Raw genomic sequence first — 18,643 nt, forward strand, 5'->3', positions numbered from 1 at the left:
CACAAACACTGATAAACAATGCTAGATTACCCCTGCCTCTACAAATCATTTACCAGGCAGTCATGAGATTCCCCTCAAGTTCAGGCATTTAATTGAACTCTTAATATAAAATGAAATCAGACACAGGCCTATATTACACATACTTCTGGGCTGGTACCTTTAAGTCTAAAGTTGTGTACTGGTCCATAACAAAATCTGCTGCTGTCATGTCGACTTTGAACCTGTTGGTCAATTGAATGAATGTAGCAAGTTCCTAAGCCCTCACACAATTCAAAATGTAGCCAAAGTTAAAAATTGGTTGTTAACCAGAGTAATGGATCAATTATGAATGCGTATGACCAAAAGGCTAAGGATGTGCATGAGCTGGTTAGGTGCCTCCTTTGAGAAGCACCAAACCAGCTTGGGCAGCCACAGGTGAATCAGTTCAATGGGGTGGGGAGCAATTCCCTTAAGGAGCTGGTAAGCAGGTCCTTACCTGCTCCTCTACTGCCTTGCCACTTTTCCGGGCATAGCGCTTGCCCTAGCAATGGCTGCATGGGGCTGCTGCACTGTTTGCTGCAGTCTACACATGCACAGAGGCTGCTGGGAACAGCCCCACACAGCCATTGCTAGGGTGGGTGTGATGCCTGGAAAAGTGGCAGGGCAGTAGTGGAGCAGAAAAGAACTTGCTCACTGGCTCCTTAAGGGAACGGCTCCCTGCCCTGCCAGCCTATGTACGAGCCATTTGTGCACATTCCTGCAATAGGCAAAAAAGATTCGAGTTTACCTAACTTGGAGTGGATCTACATGTTATTTTAGAGACCTTTTTACTTTATACAGTGCCGGTGCTAAGCCTGCAATTTGAAATAGAAGATAGCATGGGGGAGAGGGACTTTTTAACCTTTCTTCCTTGGATTATTATTTTTTCATTAAAAATCATTTTCCAGGTGTTTTTACCCACTTGTGCTTTTCTCCCAGTTGAGGGAAAAGTGACATAGGGGAGGGGGCAGATTTTAGGAAGATAAGATGTAAGTGGGGAAAGATTTGGCCGTTTCTTTTCACCCGTAGAAGTGAAAGTGAAGGGGTGATTTTCAATAGGAAAACAAATTAAGAGAACACTGTCTGTTGTGCTGGTCTTCAGTTTCAAATTATAGCCTTAGCAGCTTCATGCGGGGCGGTGTGGGGGAAGGTTCTAAAAAGAATAATGAAAAACTACATATATCATTACTTCTTCCCTTAATTGCCTATGAATTCATTCTATACATGTTTTGACAGTAAAATGAAGAAGACATATATCCAGCTAACCTTTATGAGAGGGATTCTGAAAATCTATAATGTATACAATCTGCTTTACAATTTATTAGCTAACTTCAGTACATTATGACAGTTGTGTGCACTTGCACACAACACATATCTGATGCAAACCAGGCCCCTCCAGACATTTGAGATCCCCTGTCAATTACACTAAGCAAATCTTCCTGGGATAGCATTCATACAAAAAAGGACTTTCAGTTCCTTCTTGTCAATGTGCAGCTATGCAACTTACCTTAAGACACCTAGGTTTTATGTTCCACTATTTAAAGCTTCTGAAACAATTGAGTACAGTCTGAAACATAAACCAGCTCTGTATGTCAATCTTCTTTTCTTTTTTGCTACCTGCATTCCTCTAACATTTACAATGCACACATTTTCAAACATTAAGTCACATATATAACACAATGATTTCAGGTATGAACTGCTAAACTATAGAAACATTCCTGTTGAGATTATAGTCACACATGATCCTATGCAAGTATATATGAAAGCAAGTACCACCAAGGTCAGTGAGGTTACTCCCACATACATGTGCATAAGACTCTTAAAACAAAATCCCAGTTATAAACACATTGTAAGTGTTCCAACTAGGAAAAGAATCCTTTGTCATCCAAGTTCAACACCTTATAGCACAGGAAATCTGTTAGAGAGTGGGAGGTAGGGAGAAGAATGGGAGCTGCATTCCTAATAGAAGACGTTAAGAGAACAACTTCTTTGCCATAAGCCCCATTGCCCATTGAGATCATCCTGAGAGATCCAGCTGCAGTTGCCACCAGCTTGTCTGGTGGTTACACAGTGACAGACCTTTTCTGTTGCTGCCCTGAGACTCTAGAATGTGCTCCCTGTTGAAATAAGAGCCTCCCCATCTCTGACAACCTTTTAAAAGTCATTAAAGACCCATTTTGCATCTTAACGCATTTTTAACTACTGTGGTTTTAAATTGTTTTAAGGTTTTCATTTTTGTCTTAATTTGTTTTATGTTGTAAACTGCCCCGAGATGAAGGTTTGTGGAGGTCTACAAAGATAGATAGATAGACAGAGAGAGCTATAGCGACTCCCACTTCATATTCAGCATCACTTATCCCACTGCAATGTAGTAGCACACACAGCGAGCCCTGAGATGTCCCAGAATGGAAGGCCGAAGTACATGTCTAGAGTGATGTAGCAGCCACAGTCTATGCATACAGGTTATATTTTTGCTCAGCAAAAACATAACTGATAATAATGATTTCACAGAACATAACTGATAATAATGGTTTTGGGGTTTTTTAGTGTTTGTTCTCTTCAGCCACTTTCTTATAAAGCTGAATTTTGCAAAGCATGAAGAACAAAAATGTAGGGTGGTATATTACACAGTTCACATTGGTTCTCCTTCCTCTACAGCATATGTAGTTTAGTAGAGAAAGTGTCAACTAACAATATTTGAAAAACATAGCAAAGTCTCAGAGAAGTACCAAAGAATCATTTTTGTAAAAGCAATCAAATCCTTTCAAAGCTTTACGTATGTTATTTACTGAACCCCCAAATAATTAATACTCTTGCTCTCAGTGGCATGTTCATTCTGTGCTAAGTGGTCATTTCCTCCTGCTACTGTCCAGTTGTCTTCCATGCCTTTCCAGTCTAAATTTAGATTGAAAGCTGCTCAGCATAGGGGTCTGCTTTTCTTCTTATTGTATTCAGCACCATGTACACTGATGGGATAATGATAATAATCTTGTAAATTGATAAGGTCACAAGAAAAGGGTGGAGATACAACTCCTATTAATTTTATTATTAATAAATATTAATAAAGAAAATATTAATAAAAGATGAGTTGAATTCACACATTCATATGCATCACTTGATTTATGTATCTCCTCTTTACTGGTGACTGAATGTGTGGACATACTCCACTGAAAAGTAGGGACTAGAGCGCAAAACCTCCAGGCAACTCATTCCATACCTACCAATATAGTTCAGTAGATATAACGACTGAAATTGAAATAATTCCCACAGAAGCAGTTTTTGCTTTAAACTTAAGCATGTATATTGTATCTCAGCATATCAAAAAGCAGAGAAGTCTATCAGTGTACAAGCACTTTTACAAAGTAAAAGTATCACTGCGATATCACTGTTACTCCAATAGCTATAAGCAGATTGACCCAGACCTAATTCCCACTGCACATATATCAATTTTCCAGGGGCGTAGCAAGGTTGGAGTGGGCCCAGAGACAAGATTTTAAAATGCCCCCGCTCACTGAAACTGAGCTCATGAAGTAAAGAAATCTTAAATATTTTAGATTGTGAGCCCTTTGGGGACAGGGATCCATCTTATTTATTTGTTATTTATCTGTGAGCCATTTACCTTGAGCCATTTTTGGAAGGGTGGTATAGAAATCAAATAAATAAATAAATGAGTCTGAATAGTGGTAACAGAAAACATACACACACACTCTCTCTCTCTCTCTCTCTCTCTCTCTCTCTCTCTCACACACACACACACACACACACACACACACACACACACACACACCCCTATGTGCCACAACAGAACATGATCCTAAATTATTATTTTTTAAGGTTTTGTAAATTGTGGATGATGCAAGTCATTTAATGGTACTAGAGAAAGACATGCTGTTCTGGTAGCTCCAGGTCTTAACACTCACATCAATTTCAGAGGATGAATACCGCTGAAGGAAGCCCGGGCAGGTCCGTGGCTGGGGGAGTCAGTCGTGTGACTTGCCTCTGGGGGGGGCCCCATGGCAGTGGGCCCCCAGACAACTGTCTTCCCTTGCCCTATTATAGTTATGCCCCTGCAACTTTCCCTCCACCAGTTGTAGTGGATTGCATTGCAATGTTCCTTCTCGGATACAGAAGCATAATCAGGATGTCCGTATCATCGGCAACCACTGTCAAATGTCTGTCTTCTGATGAAGTGAATGCTGTTTGCATCTGTTTCAACATGAATAACTTTATGACCCTTGTCTTGCAAGTAGGCTCCAAGTATATCTACAAAGCATTGTTGATTATCTTTGTTTATAAGAAATTGTGTCTTGCTTATGAGAACTGGTCAAAAAGTATTGTCATAGATCATTGCCTACCTTGTTGTTTTTGTTCCATATTTCTTATACTGGATGCCCTATACTTATTGAAGACAACTGTCACCGTTCCAAAGTGCTTCACAATTTTGGCCATGGTAATCTGTGAATCAGAGCACCACCATCAAGACCGTAATGAGTCACCTTGTCAGTGGCATTCATTATCAAAGCATAAAGAATTCTTGCCAGAGATGCTCATCAGTTTTTCTCATATGCTGCTTATCTGGATCAAACAAAGATGGAGGCCAAGAACACAGTTCATATTTGAATTTGCACATAATTTCTGTTGCATTTAGTGATAAGCAGATGAGCATTCTTTGGATCATGAGACATGGGTCAACATGATAGATTTCACCATCAGTGACAATGTCTGTCTTGACAATGTTTTCATTGTTACAGCTTGGGAAGACTTGGCCACTTTCAGATATTTTAAAGATTTTCCCAGTATGATGTCATGTATTCTTCAGCCAATATCCTCAGCCTCATCATCAGTTATCTTCTTCTGGCTGTCTGAATGACCAGTAAATATATTGCACAGGTCAGTAAAATACTGGCTGAAAAAATTGTGAAATGTCAGGAACTGCAATATCTTTGTCATATACTGCAAGTCCCTGGGCATCCTGGCATCAGAATTATCAATGTGCTATGCATTCTGTAACCATAACTTGGTCTGGCCCCCAATATGTTAATGAGCCTGATCCACTGTACCTGCAAAGCATCTGTTGCTGAGCCATGCATTAGAAGTTGCAAATGCAGGCAATGCTGTGTGCTGCTGTTTGCAGCAGAACTGATGCACAAAGGATTGTACAAATGTAAGCACTGTAGAAGACGAAAATGAGAGTGAGTTGTTTTACTAACCAGCTATACCATGTACTTAGCAAGTCATCTGAACATCAACATTCTTAACCAGCAATCACATTTCAGGGGTTTTTGTTGTTGTTGTTTTAAGCAGCAAATATTTAAAACGTGTAAATTGGTAGCTCAACCAGTATTTTTACATTGACAAAAGAGTTTGACTATATAAACCCCTGACACTGCATGTGTCTATAACGGTATATTTTTGGTTTCCCATGTTTTGGAATGTCCTGAATCTGAAAAAGGTGAAATACCTTAGTGAAAATTATTTCTAGGTTTGGATTAAATTTTGCTTATATCCATTTGACTACAATAGGTGGCATGTTAAGCGGAAGAGCACCAGGCTCCAGGATCCTCCCTATTTCAGCCTTAATTAAAACTAGCTGACCTGGTGCAGAGCATCTGCACCCCTAGTTCTCCCTGTCCCCACCATCCCTTCAGCCCCAGTTGGTTCTCCCCCCGCCGGCCTGGTTGCCACTTCCTCTCCCCACCTCCCGGCCAACCGGCCTAACCACCACTTCCTCTTACCACCCAGTGGCCAGCCTGGCCATCGCTTTCTCTCACTGGGCGCTCGCCTTCCTTCTCTCCTCGTTCGCAAAATCTCATGAGAACTGCCACACATGGGATTAGCCTTAGAGAAATATAGATAGAAGATAGGTTGTATTTTTGAATGTTGTAAGCCACTTTGAGAACGCAGTGATCAAAAAGTGGGTTATCAATTAAAGAAATAATAAATAAATAAATTGTTTTTTGAATATGCATGTGTAGGATTGCACTGTTTGTGCAACTAAGTTTTTGGATATGACTAAATGCTCAGGGCTGGCCCTTCCACAAGCCCTAGTGAGGCAAGTGCCTCAGACAGTGAATTGGAAATGGCTGTGGTGCCTCTGGGGCCCTGGCACTACCTCAGCTGCTGCCTGACTGTGGCATAGCCATACCTCAGGTTCCTCCTCATTTCCTTCATGGCTTCTAATCTCATTCTTCCTGCCTGCAGGGAGTGGGGAATGGAGCAACAGGAAATGTAGACTCATATTTCCTGTTACTCCATTCCCCACCACTTGCAGGCAGGGAGTATGGGGAAATTAGAAACTGGCAGGGAGAAGACTGAGTGGTGGCAGTTTCTACCACCCCAACACCAAAGAGGGGAAGCAGGGAAAAGGTTGGGGTTTGTGGTGTGGGTGGGGGAAGAAGGTGGGGGCATGGAAAAGAAGGGGAAAGTCAGAGTTGGGGGGGGGCAAAGAAGCTACTCTTTGATGTGTGCATCATGCTATAGAGAAAGGAATATTCGGTCTGGGGGTGGGGGACCAGGAGGAAGGAAAAACTCCATTCTATGCACCATAGAGTTGGGGGCAGCATATTGCCTGCTCATCAGGCACCAATTTGGCTTCGGCTGAGCCTGTAGATGCCAATCAGTGTAAAGATAAATGAGGCCTGGCTCTTTCACGCTCTGGAATTGTTTGTTCTGCATGTCGCATAACAAGATTTTATTTATAGCGACAGAAAGAAAAACAAGGGAAGCCATTGGCTTAGTAAGAGGTGATACATTTAGATCATATTCTCTTTCAAGTGAAATGCAGCAACACTCTCACCTCCATAGAGTGAAATAATTTTTACATGCCTTGTCAGTCTTGTTGCAGCTATGGAAAGAAATAAAGTGAGAACTGAGACATGATGTTATTTATGTCATTCAAAATATTTTTGTAGTTAACAACTTTGACCTCCCTCTTGTTTTGAAGGCCCTTGGTTTCAAATGGCATCACAAAAGTACAGTATTCCCGGTCTCAACCCAAGTCTTTTCAGTTGGTGTTAAATTGGCAATTTCCCATCAACTTCAGTGGAATGCTACCAGTTTACACCAGCTAACCACTTGGGAAAGGGGTTCATGTATTGTGTTCTTCTCAGTTCCCAAAAGAGGTAAGCTAGCATTATATTATATACTAGCTTCACTCGCGCACAGCATCTGTGCACTAGTACTTGATTGCTCCCCTCATCCCGTGACAGTACTTGATTTCTCCCCTCACGCCCTGCTAGTACTTGATTGCTCCCCTCACTTCAGAGATCTCTCCACCCTCACCTGAGCTATACTCCTGCTCCTCCTCCATCCCTTTACTCCATCCCCCTCACCCCTCTTGGTTGTAGTTGCAGAGTTGCTGGTGCCTATTGGCCAAGCTGCAGTCCCCTATCCCCAGAGACCTCCCCACCCGAGCCCCACTCCTGCTCCTCCCCACAGGAGGAGTAGCAGCAGTGGTTGACCGGGCCCTTCCTCGCTGCTGTAACTACCATGGCCACTCATTCCCCTCAGGCTGCTGACAGGCCCAGGCCCATCCCTTGCCTCCCTCCGTCCCTCCCTCCGCCAATGGCCTCAATAACCCCAAACAGCAGCAGTGGTTGTCTGGGCCCTTCTTGCTGCAAATAGGTGCTGCCATGGCCACTTGTTCAGACAGACTTGGGCCCATCCTTCTTTCTCTCTTTCCTTTCCTTCTTTTTATTTCTTTCTCTCTCCTTCACTCACTCTTCCCCTGATTTAACAGATCTTGTTCATCTTGTTTCCTCATCTAATTCACACAACAGCAGCCTCCTTCTCCTGAAAGGGCTCTTTCTTCCCTCACAACCCCTCTCTTCGCAGACCCCTGCCCACTATCCTCTCCTCTACATTCAAGAGGAAACAGCAAACACACGTGGTGGGGGATCCGAGAGCCAACGGCATTTAGCAACACAGATTGCTTAAAGAAATAAGGGTGCATGGGCAGCAAAGCGGGAGAAGGGGCAGCAGGGAGGAATCCTGCTGCCCCATTGCTAAAATAAATACGGCCGCTGGAGTTGGAAAGCATGGGAGGGGTAAGTAAACCCTCCCCCGCCCTTAAAGGAACCCTCCCCACCCCAATCCATCCGAACCCAAACTGCCCATGTCCGGACCGGTCTGGAGGCCTGTAGAATGGCCTCTGGACTGGCTCACACCACTAGAACATCTTCCAACCAATAACAGTTGCATTCCAACTGACCTTGACCATCACAGGCTCCTCCTCCCTATCTGCATATGGAATCCCCACTGCCCAATCCCCACGGTGCCACATGCTCCTCCTCCCTATTGGCTTATGGAATCTTTACTGCCCAATCACCACAGTGCTTCTGCTTGCAAACTCTCATGAGAGCTGCCACACACAGGATTAGCCATGGGTATGCCATATATATATATGGAACACAATATTATTATATAAAACATGTAAGTCCCATCATGGAAATATCAGTTTTTTGTGCATCTCATTCTATCCGGTTATCTCTGATAAATAAAATAAAGCACATAAAATAAAGCACATGTAAATCAAAATAATAATAATAATAATATAGATATTAATAATATATAATAAATATAAATAATATTTATAAATAATAGATATTAATAATATCTGGGGGGAATTATGGGACAATCCAATAGATTATAATTAAAAAGCAGGCTGGATGAAAGAGGTCAAAAAGTGTAACCAACAAATGCAAGATCTAATAATAACACCAGAATTAATAAGTGAAAGAGCAAAGAAAATTAAAAATTAGACTGCTCCAGGCGACGATGAACTGCATGGCTTTTGGCTTAAACACCTGACAAGTCTTCATAAACAACTATCAAAACAGTTCAATCACATTTTGCAAGGAGGTGGTATTGAACAATGGCTAACAACTGGGAAAACTCATTTCATAATGAAAGACCCAGCAAAAAGTGCGGTTCCAAGTAATTATAGACCGATAACCTGCCTGCCAACCATGTTGAAATTATTAACTGGAATAATAGCTGATGAAGTGATGCAACACTTATTAACTAACAAAAAGCTTCCAGTTGAACAGAAAGGAAATTGCCCAAACACCAGAGGCACAAAAGACCAGCTGCTGATTGACAAAATGATTTTAGAAAATTTCAAGAGAAGAAAAACAAATCTAAGTGTTGCATGGATTGACTACAAGAAAGCCTTCGATTCATTGCCTCACACATGGATACTAAAATGTTTAGAAACAACTGGTGTCAGCAAAAACATTCAGATATTTATTTTAAAAAGCAATGAGCATGTGGAGTACACAGTTAACAATCAATGGCGAGACACTTGGACAGGTTAGCATTAGAAGAGGCATTTTCCAAGGGGACTCACTATCCCCTCTGTTGTTTGTAATCGCCATGACCCCACTTTCACAAATACTAAACAAAACAGGCCTCGGATACCAAACATCTAAAAAACCAAGTCAAATAAACCATCTGCTGCACATGGACGATCTGAAGTTGCATGGAAAGTCCCAGTCAGAAATCGAATCACTGCTAAACACTGTCCGTATATTCAGTAGCGATATAGCAATGGAGTTTGGACTAGACAAGTGTGCTGCATTAATAATGAACAGAGGGAAAATAACAAAAACAGAAGGAATAGAACTGCCCAATGGAAGCAAGATCAAGAACCTGGAAGAGAAAGAACATTACAAATATTTGGGCATTCTCCAGGCTGATAACATTGCACACACTGAAGTTAAAAGAAAAATGGGAAGTGAATACATCAGAAAAATCCCAAAGTCCAAACTCAATGGTGGGAACACCATACAAGCCATTAACACCTGGGCTATACCTGTTATCAGATACACTGCAGGAATAATAGACTGGACCCAGGCAGAGCTAGAGACGCTAGATCGTAAGACCAAGAAAATCATGACCATCAATTATGCTCTGCACCCCCGCAGTGATGTAGATATGCTCCACCTCCCTCACAGCTCAGGTGGAAGAGGAATGCTGCAAGTCCATCAAACAGTAGAGGAGGAGAAAAGAGGCCTTGAAGAATATATCAAGGACAGTGAAGAAGATGCACTTAAAATGGTCAATAACGAGAAACTATTCAACACCAATCAAACAAAGCAGGCCTACAAGAAAGAACAAGTCAAGAATTGTGCAGGAAAATGGAGAAATAAGCCACTGCATGGTCGATATTTGCACAAGATTACTGGAAAATCAGACATCACCAAGACTTGGCAATGGCTTAAGAATGGCAACTTGAAGAAAGAAACAGAGGGTTTAATACTGGCTGCACAAGAACAGGCACCAAGAACAAATGCAATAAGAGCAAAAGTAGAAAAATCCACAACAAACAGCAAGTGCCGCCTTTGTAAAGAAGCAGATGAAACCATGGACCACCTAATCAGCTGTTGTAAAAAGATCGCACAGACTGACTACAAACAAAGGCATGACAAGGTAGCAGGGATGATACACTGGAACATCTGCAAAATATACAAACCAAAAATTGGTGGGACCATAAAATTGAAAAAGCTGAAGAAAATGAAGGTGTAAAAATATTATGGGACTTCCGACTACAAACAGACAAACATCTGCCACACAATACACCAGATATCACTGTAGTCGAGAAGGAAGAAAAACAAGTTAAAATAATGGACATAGCAATACCAGGGAATAGCAGAATAGAAGAAAAAGAAATAGAAAAAATCACCAAATACAAAGATCTACAAATTGAAATGGAAAGGCTGTGGCAGAAAAAGACCAAAATAATCCCAGTGGTAATTGGCGCCCTGGGTGCAGTTCCAAAAGACCTTGAAGAGCACCTCAACACCATAGGGGCCACAGAAATCGCCATCAACCAATTACAAAAACCAACATTACTGGGAACAGCCTATATTCTGCGACGATATCTATAACAACAGCAACAACATTGACAATAAAATTCAGCCATCCCAGGTCCTTGGGAAGGACTAGATGTCTGTATAAAACAAACCAGTCAATAACACCTGTCTGACTGTGTAAATAAATAATAATATTCAGATGTCATGGCTGGGTTCTCTGGTTTAACTCATTTCTCTGAGGTACATAGGGGAACAGGTTCAGTCACATAGGCTTTGGCTCCTTGGCTTTTACTGCTTCTATCTGACAGTGGCCTCCTTCATTTTGCTTCATTTTACCTCAGAACTGCCAGGGTATTTTACCTTTTAGTGCTGTTGTATGGCATTTACCACCCTCCAACCTTGCACCTCATAAGGGGAAGGGTTGCTGAGTTCTTTGTTAGGGACAGAAGACCCAGGACACTTTGACAGTTGTGTGACAGGCAGATAGTCAATAAGTGCAACTTTGCCTTACATATGAAGGTGCAAGCAGCATACAGAGCTCTAGGCATGGTGGAAGCATAGTAATTTTTGCAGGTGAAGCATTACTAGCTTCCACCATGTTGAACAGCTGAATGATAGGTAGAAACTCAGCCAGTGGAGTTTCCTCCAGCATTTTGAGATGGAAACTGTATTCGTTGAAGTTTTGGCTGTCACAGTGCTGTTTATCATGAAAAGTTCTTACCATGAAATTTGTGGATATGGATTCAAACAGCCCTGTAAGGTAGGTTTCAGTTTGTATTACTGTATAACAACAAAGGAATAAAGAGGAATTTTCATAATAAATCTTGTTATGATGCAAATAAAGTATATGGATGTAATCCCTATTACATTTTTGCAAGGTAGGTGGCTTTTTGGCCCCGAGACAATATTATGAGATAATGGGGGAAGACAAAAGGCAGTCTGCCCTTCAATTTTTTTTTAAAAAAAGAGGAACTTCAGCAAAATACCATTCTTGCTCCTCACACATGCCACATACTGCCTATGTGACTAGGAGGACATGTGACTAAAAAGAAATCTACATTTCTATCGTTTACTTCTCTAACTTTAACTAATCCCTCACTGTAGTTCAGCAAATAATTTTCTGTTTACTTTTAGGAACTAGTTTACCTCACTGTAGCTCTCTGAAAACATACTGAAGCGATCCTCACGAGCACTGTAGAAGGCTACCGCCTTCTGCAGGGAGGAAACCCAAAAGCGCTTACCTCCCCACAGATGATCACAGTGGCCAGATCAGCCACCCACACGGCTGCCAGTTCTGTCACAGATCTGGTGGGTCCTGCGGGGATCGGGGGCCGCATGGCCCCCGGAAGTTCCATGATGCCCCGTGCAAGTGTGCTGGGCATCCTGGAGAGACCCCCGAGTCTAGGAGGCTGCTTGCAGTCTCCCAGTCGGGGGTCTACTCATGTGTCACAGCATGCCGCGACAACACATGAGCAAAAAACCGAGGTTAACGGAGCCATAGCTCAATTAACCTCGTTTAGGGAAAGGGGGATTTAATGTGGCTAGCTGCCAGGAGCCGTGCAGCTCCCGTTGCAGCACACGATCGCCTAAAAGTGGGCTGGGATCCCTTAGCCTGCTTTTTGGTGATCGTGGGAATAACCTCACTGTCTCATTAGGATGGCACTCTATACAGTAAAGCATTTGATATATAGTAATCTACTACTTTACAAATGTCCTAGGAAATGAATTTTTTGTACTAGATTGCACTTTGATCCGTATTACCTATCATGCTAAGTGCGCTGGCACGATCAATTTGGGACCTCACGCTATGATACTGTGATTTGCAAGCGCTCCTCTTTACTAACAATGGTATCCATGCACAAGGCTCTGTAAACATTTCTTACAGTTCACAGCATAATTGTTCTTCACATGACAGGAAAAGGGTAACCCAACTACATAAAATGTCAATTGCTAAAAGGAGAGGAGAGCTGGTCTTGTGGTAGCAAGCATGACTTGTCCCCTTAGCTAAGTAGGGTCCACCCTGGTTGCATATGAATGGGAGACTTGATATGTGAGCACTGTAAAATATTCCCTTTAGAGGATAGAGCTGCTCGCTCTCAGGGTTCCATTCCTGAGAAGCCACTGCCAGTCTGTGTAGACAATACTGAGCTAGATGGACCTATGGTCTGAATCAGTAAATGCAGCTTCCTACATTCCTAATAAAGAGCAATGTAGATATATGCTTGGAATCAAGGCATTGGGAGAGTGAGTTGACACCATTCAGTAAATGCTGGCAGAAAAGAGAGTATGTTAATGGGTCACAGAAGTGTGGATGGGAGGTCTGCTCCCCCCCCCCTCGAAGCTATGGGGAGTATTTTATCCATCCAACAAGCAAATAAAACCAGTATTATTCATGTCTTATTTTGCCTTCCCCTGCCTTGGTAGCATTGCAGCTAGGTACGCTGATGAGGATCTTAGTTTGGATGTTGATTCTGAATATCTGATAGCTCTGGCTCTGAGAACTGGAGGAGGGGTCATGTTTTTCTCTTGTTTTTTCACAGAAGGTATGCTGATGTCTTGTTCTTTTTCTTCCTCTGCTGTTTTTGACAGATATAGATGAGTGTCTGGTAAACAATGGTGGCTGTGACCATTTCTGCCGAAACACTGTGGGCAGCTTTGAATGTAGCTGCCAGAAGGGCTATAAACTACTAACAGATGAACGAACTTGCCAAGGTAATATTCTTTTAATCAGATCTTGGTTGTCTTGCTTTCTTTTTAAATTAATAATGGCACAGGTGCTAGAGATAGAAAACTTATTTTGTCATCTAGCACAGATGCCCATATAGGAATTTTTTATAGTCAAATGCTCTAATTCGAATACTACTATTAAGTTCAAAATAAATGTAAGTTTTTCTAGATAGAGTCAAACTCTGCCCCTGTTGATGGCAAGGCAGAGGCAATCCATAGCTAGAAGTCATAGAGTGTGCTGCCTGGGCCAGCAAACAGGTCTGACCTGAAAGCCTTTAACAGGGGATAGGGAATGTCGCTTGACCTGCTCTGCGTTATTGGTATGAAGAGGCTTCCTTGTTGTGCGGCTGGTCTCCCTGTAATGCCCACTTTTGACCAGAGCTGAGTCATGTTGCATAGACTAAATCCCTGGCTGATGTCCTTCAGTTTGCCAGTTCAAGAGGAATTAGATAAGTAAATGTGCATATGTTTTACATTTGGGAGGTGAGATATTCTGAGTTCTCATATTTATTCTGTAACTAACTTGTTAAGGTGTCATTGGGCATCGTGCTTAAATTATCCAGATTCTTATCTTTGAGGTTTTACTTTTCTGTCACAGGAGAATAAGATTATAGAGTGCTAGAATCATACTGATTTCAGGCTTCTCAGTGGTACATTAACAAAGCTAGGTGAGAAGTGGACCATAGGACCATAACACCTATGAGGCTAGAACATAATCCTCTTCAGACATTATATTAAAAGGATGGTGTATTTATGGTCACCATCGAAAGCAGGAACAGAAGTCCTACCTCCCAGTACACCAGTCATCCCCACACACACACACCCCACACCACTCCCACTTAAAGCCCCTGGTGGCGCAGTGGTAAAACTGCCGCCCTGTAACCAGAAGGTTACAAGTTCGATCCTGACCAGGGGCTCAAGGTTGACTCAGCCTTCCATCCTTCCGAGGTCAGTAAAATGAGTACCCAGAATGTTGGGGGGCAATATGCTACATCATTGTAAACCGCTTAGAGAGCTTCCAGCTATAGAGCGGTATATAAATGTAAGTGCTATTGCTATTGCTATTGCTAAAGCATTTGAAGAGACAAACACTGTAAGCATGATGGCAGGCACTCCCAAGCCTGCCAATCACAGAAGTGCCCACCATCACGCTCACAGTGTTCATCTCTTCAGAAGAATGCTCTAAGCATGTGTGGCATGGGAAGGAGAATGTTCAGTGTGCCAGGAGGTGGGATTTACATCCTCACTTTGGACAGTGTATGTGAGTACACCATCCTTTCAACATAACATAACATTTGAAGAGAACTTTTGTTTTCATCAGATCCTACCAATGGGCTTAGGCTAAGATCAATCCCATGTGGGGAATAAAGGGACCAACCAAGAAGCAACTTGTCCTGATGTTAAAAGCCCAGTATGACCCAAACATGAATCTATCAGCCCATACAATAGTGGGCTATTCCTGGAGTTGTGAGCTACTATGAGCACACTTAGTTGGTTGCCAGTTGTCATAATCTTTATTATGGTCACTGACCAGAAGAAACACATAACAGTCGCACAGGTGAAAACTAAAATACAGTCACACGGGTAAAGAATAAAATAATAATACACTAATTGATAAACTAAACAATAAAACCAAACTAATCAAGCTAATATGCATCTATCCTGTCAATTAAAATCAGGAGGAAACATTGACAAAACCTGAATGAATTCTAGTAACAATCAGATAAAACATAGCTATATTTAAAGAAGTCTCATCTTTCTGGTCAGACAAAAGATAATGAACATGAATGGCCTGGAAAATCAATTAAAAAGGATAATATATAATGAGTATGGATATCTCTATAGAAATTACAGTGCTATCATTTCAGTGACTCCCACACCACAGGGACAATAATGTTCGTCATAGGGTATTTTACTGAATTTTCCTCCAAAACTGCAGAACATCAAAAAGTTATTACTTTAGTGCTTTGGCATGGTAATCTGAACTTAGCTGGTCTGGTATTTAGTGGTTGGTTAGCCAGAAAAACATGTCTGATGAAGGACAGAAAAACATGAATGAAGAACTGATCGATTTGGCTTTCCAGCTCAGCAGTTCGTTGTCTGATGGCTGATCTGGCATGATCAAATCCCAACACTAGTAAGGCACCTGGGGTAAATCCGTACAAGTGCAACTTCATCTCTAAAGATTATTTGCAGCTTGTAATAAAACTATCTGGCAAAACCAGTGGTGCTAGTCCAAAAGGACATAGGGTCACCCTTAACCAGCAATAAAAAATACACATCCATAACTTGGTCTCGACCTTGGGTACCTCTGCTTCCAAGCGAAGAACCACATTGGGCAATGCAGCACCTGGAATGGGTTTGCCTAGTCTGTACTTTTTCTGTACAGAATTATGAGAGGAGGAGAACTCACTGAAATGCTGAGGAAGGCTTGATTCCCCCACCCCCCATCCCCATTAAATCTCCTGGTAGTTGCTTCTGTGCTAGAGGTCTCTTCACATGACACACACAGAGACATGCCAATGCCCACACCCACTTTTTTTGTCATGGGATGATGATTTCCACACACAAAATCCTGGAGTAGAAATCACAGGGAGATGCTTTAAAAATGCCTCCTGTTCTTTAAACAGTACATGAAAGGCAATCAGGATTTGGGAGAGTAGCAAGACTGTCTAGAACAGAAATAACAATGTGGTAGCTGCGTGTCTAACTGAAGCTAATTTTAAAATCTGAAAACATGCATGGTTTTATTATTTTGATTATTGCAGTAAACAATGAGTCCTTGTATTTAGTGAATGTTTTCTCAGTGTTTTCCATGTTTTAAGAATCATGCAAAATATCAAGGGGTGATATTTTGAGGTGTCAGATAATTATCCATTCCTCCTTTTGCTACTCCTTCCAAAATGGATGTAAGAGCCCTTAGGAAAGAAAAAGTGTAACAAACATGTTTGGACTTCCTATTTGGTTTTGCCCACGTCTGGAAAGTCTGTGTGGTTCAGACATGGGGGAGTAGCATCAGGTAAGACTGGCTTTTGTGGGAGAGGACAACCTGAGCACAGACTGGCATAGACTGCACCATGTAAGTGGGCAGAAACAGAAATGAGGCTTGTGTCAGTCAAGGACAACTTTGGCAGGTGGCATTTGCCTCTAAAAATACTGTCAAGAATTGCTATAAAACATGATTGATTTTGTTGCACAATAAGGTGAGAAGGTGTTAAATTTAGCATTAAGGAAAATAGGCACTGTTTTTTCAATCACTTTGAAATCTTATGATGTTGCTTGGGTTGGGATTTAGACATGGGAAACTCTGGGGTCATCCATACAATCGAAAACCGTGTTCTACCCGGGTTTGGGAGTTGTGTATGCTCCCAATTTTTGGTTGTGTGGAAGCAAGGTAATAGGGAAACCTGGATGGAAGTGATTTTGTGGAAACAAGATAGGAGGAAAAGCTACCCAGGTTTTCCTCCTACCTTGCTTCCACACAACTAAAAATTGGGAGCACACACAGCTCCAAAACCCAGGCAGAGCACATTTTTTGACTGTGTGAATTACCTCTCTGTTTTAAATCTCCTCTCGGCTATGAAGCTCACTGGGTGATCTCTTTCTCATCCTAACCTACCTCAAAGAGTTGTGAAGCTAAAATCTTCCTCTGAGTTACATTGGAAGAGGAGTGGGGAGTGGGGAGAATATCATAATTAAAAATATTGAAGGATTATTTGAATTACAGTGCAATCATACCCATTTAAAATTAGCAGGAGTAACCATGTTTTTCTGTTACTTAGATTCACCTCCAAAACCAGGAAGTATTGTATAAATATGCAGCTTAGAATGAGAAAGTATCAGCAAATGGTCCTTCACATTCCACCAAAAAAAAATTTATGATATGAGGTGTTTGGTAGAACCAAAGTCTCTTTTAAAACACTGGAGTTAATTAATCCTTTTCATTATGGACATAGCACCATAGCACCTAACTAAAAGTTTTCCATATAAGACGGAAGATAGTTCTTTAAAAGAGATACTTAGTCATGCTGTCCTAACAATACATCATTTGATCTTCTGGTGGATTGTGGTGGTTGTGGTAATGTTACTGATTTTTATTATGTTAGTTGATAAGGCAAAAATGGATTCCCATGATGCTGCACTATATATTATCAGTGTAGCAAGAGAGTAGCTCTGCTATGAAGAGTTTCCTGTTTAAGAAAAAAAAGATATCTCTAAAAAAATACAGTTAAGGGAAAAAATGTTGAAGAGGTCTGCAAAACGTTTGTTCTGTAGTCCTTTTTAGCTCCTAATGGTGCTACACTACTTTTACTACTATTTATGTACCACTTTTCAACAAAATGTTTACAAAGTGGATTACATAGAAAAAGAACCATAAAAAGAAGATTATTCCCTGCCCTCAAAGGGCTTACAGTCTCAAAGAAACACAAGTTAGACACCAGCAACAGCAGTTTGGGAGCTTTAAGAAAGAGGAGAGCAGGTCCTTACCAGCTTCAGCAACACCATGCTGACCTCATAAATGGTGCCTGCGCATGTGTGGACTCCACGTGCATGCTGACGCTGCACGGAACTTCTTGGGATGCATGCTGCCCCAGCAGAGAGCTGCATGGGGTGGAAGAGAGCAGGTATGGGCCTTCTTTACTATTTCTTCAGGCTCCCAAACCGTGCTGCTGAACTGTGCTCAAACTGTGCTTCAAACCGTGCTTCGTGCACATCCCTACCAGTGTTCCCTCTAAGGTGTGCACACGTGCATGTACTCACAAATTTGTTAATGTCCGCTCCGTTAATTTTAGATCCTGCTCACGTTGAATCAGGAAGGCCCCACTCTGAATGCATGTGTGCACACATTGCCTTGATACTGCCGCTCAGAACAAAACTCATTCCGCACACTGATGAAAAAAATTAGAGAGAACAGTGATCCCTACCATTGGAGGGATGCTGTGCTGGGGCTGACCAGTTACTCTCCTCCTGCTAAATATAAAGAGAATCACAACTCTGAAAGATGCTTCTTTGCCCAGTTAGCATGTTGTGCTATAAAGTCTTTTTTGTTTTTGTTCAATTCCTTTATTATGATCACAGACCAGCAT

At 41.7% G+C, this 18,643-nt stretch overlaps 1 protein-coding gene across 10 annotated transcripts in view; it reads left to right on the forward strand.

Moving 5' to 3' along the window:
• The window catches only part of SCUBE1 (signal peptide, CUB domain and EGF like domain containing 1), a 514,482-nt gene that overhangs the window by 346,273 nt on the left and 149,566 nt on the right, over nucleotides 1-18,643 (forward strand). For all 10 annotated transcript variants that reach the window (XR_008308378.1, XR_008308379.1, XR_008308377.1 and 7 more), the window contains one exon: nucleotides 13,419-13,541. Coding sequence is in view for 7 of the 10 variants with exons in the window: in XM_053254957.1 (XP_053110932.1) it covers nucleotides 13,419-13,541 (123 nt within the window). In the remaining 3 variants the exon portion in view is untranslated. The remainder of the gene's footprint in view (nucleotides 1-13,418; nucleotides 13,542-18,643) is intronic.

This window comes from Hemicordylus capensis, chromosome 5, assembly GCF_027244095.1.
Source record: "Hemicordylus capensis ecotype Gifberg chromosome 5, rHemCap1.1.pri, whole genome shotgun sequence".
In the NCBI taxonomy this organism is placed as follows: Eukaryota; Metazoa; Chordata; class Lepidosauria; order Squamata; family Cordylidae; genus Hemicordylus; species Hemicordylus capensis.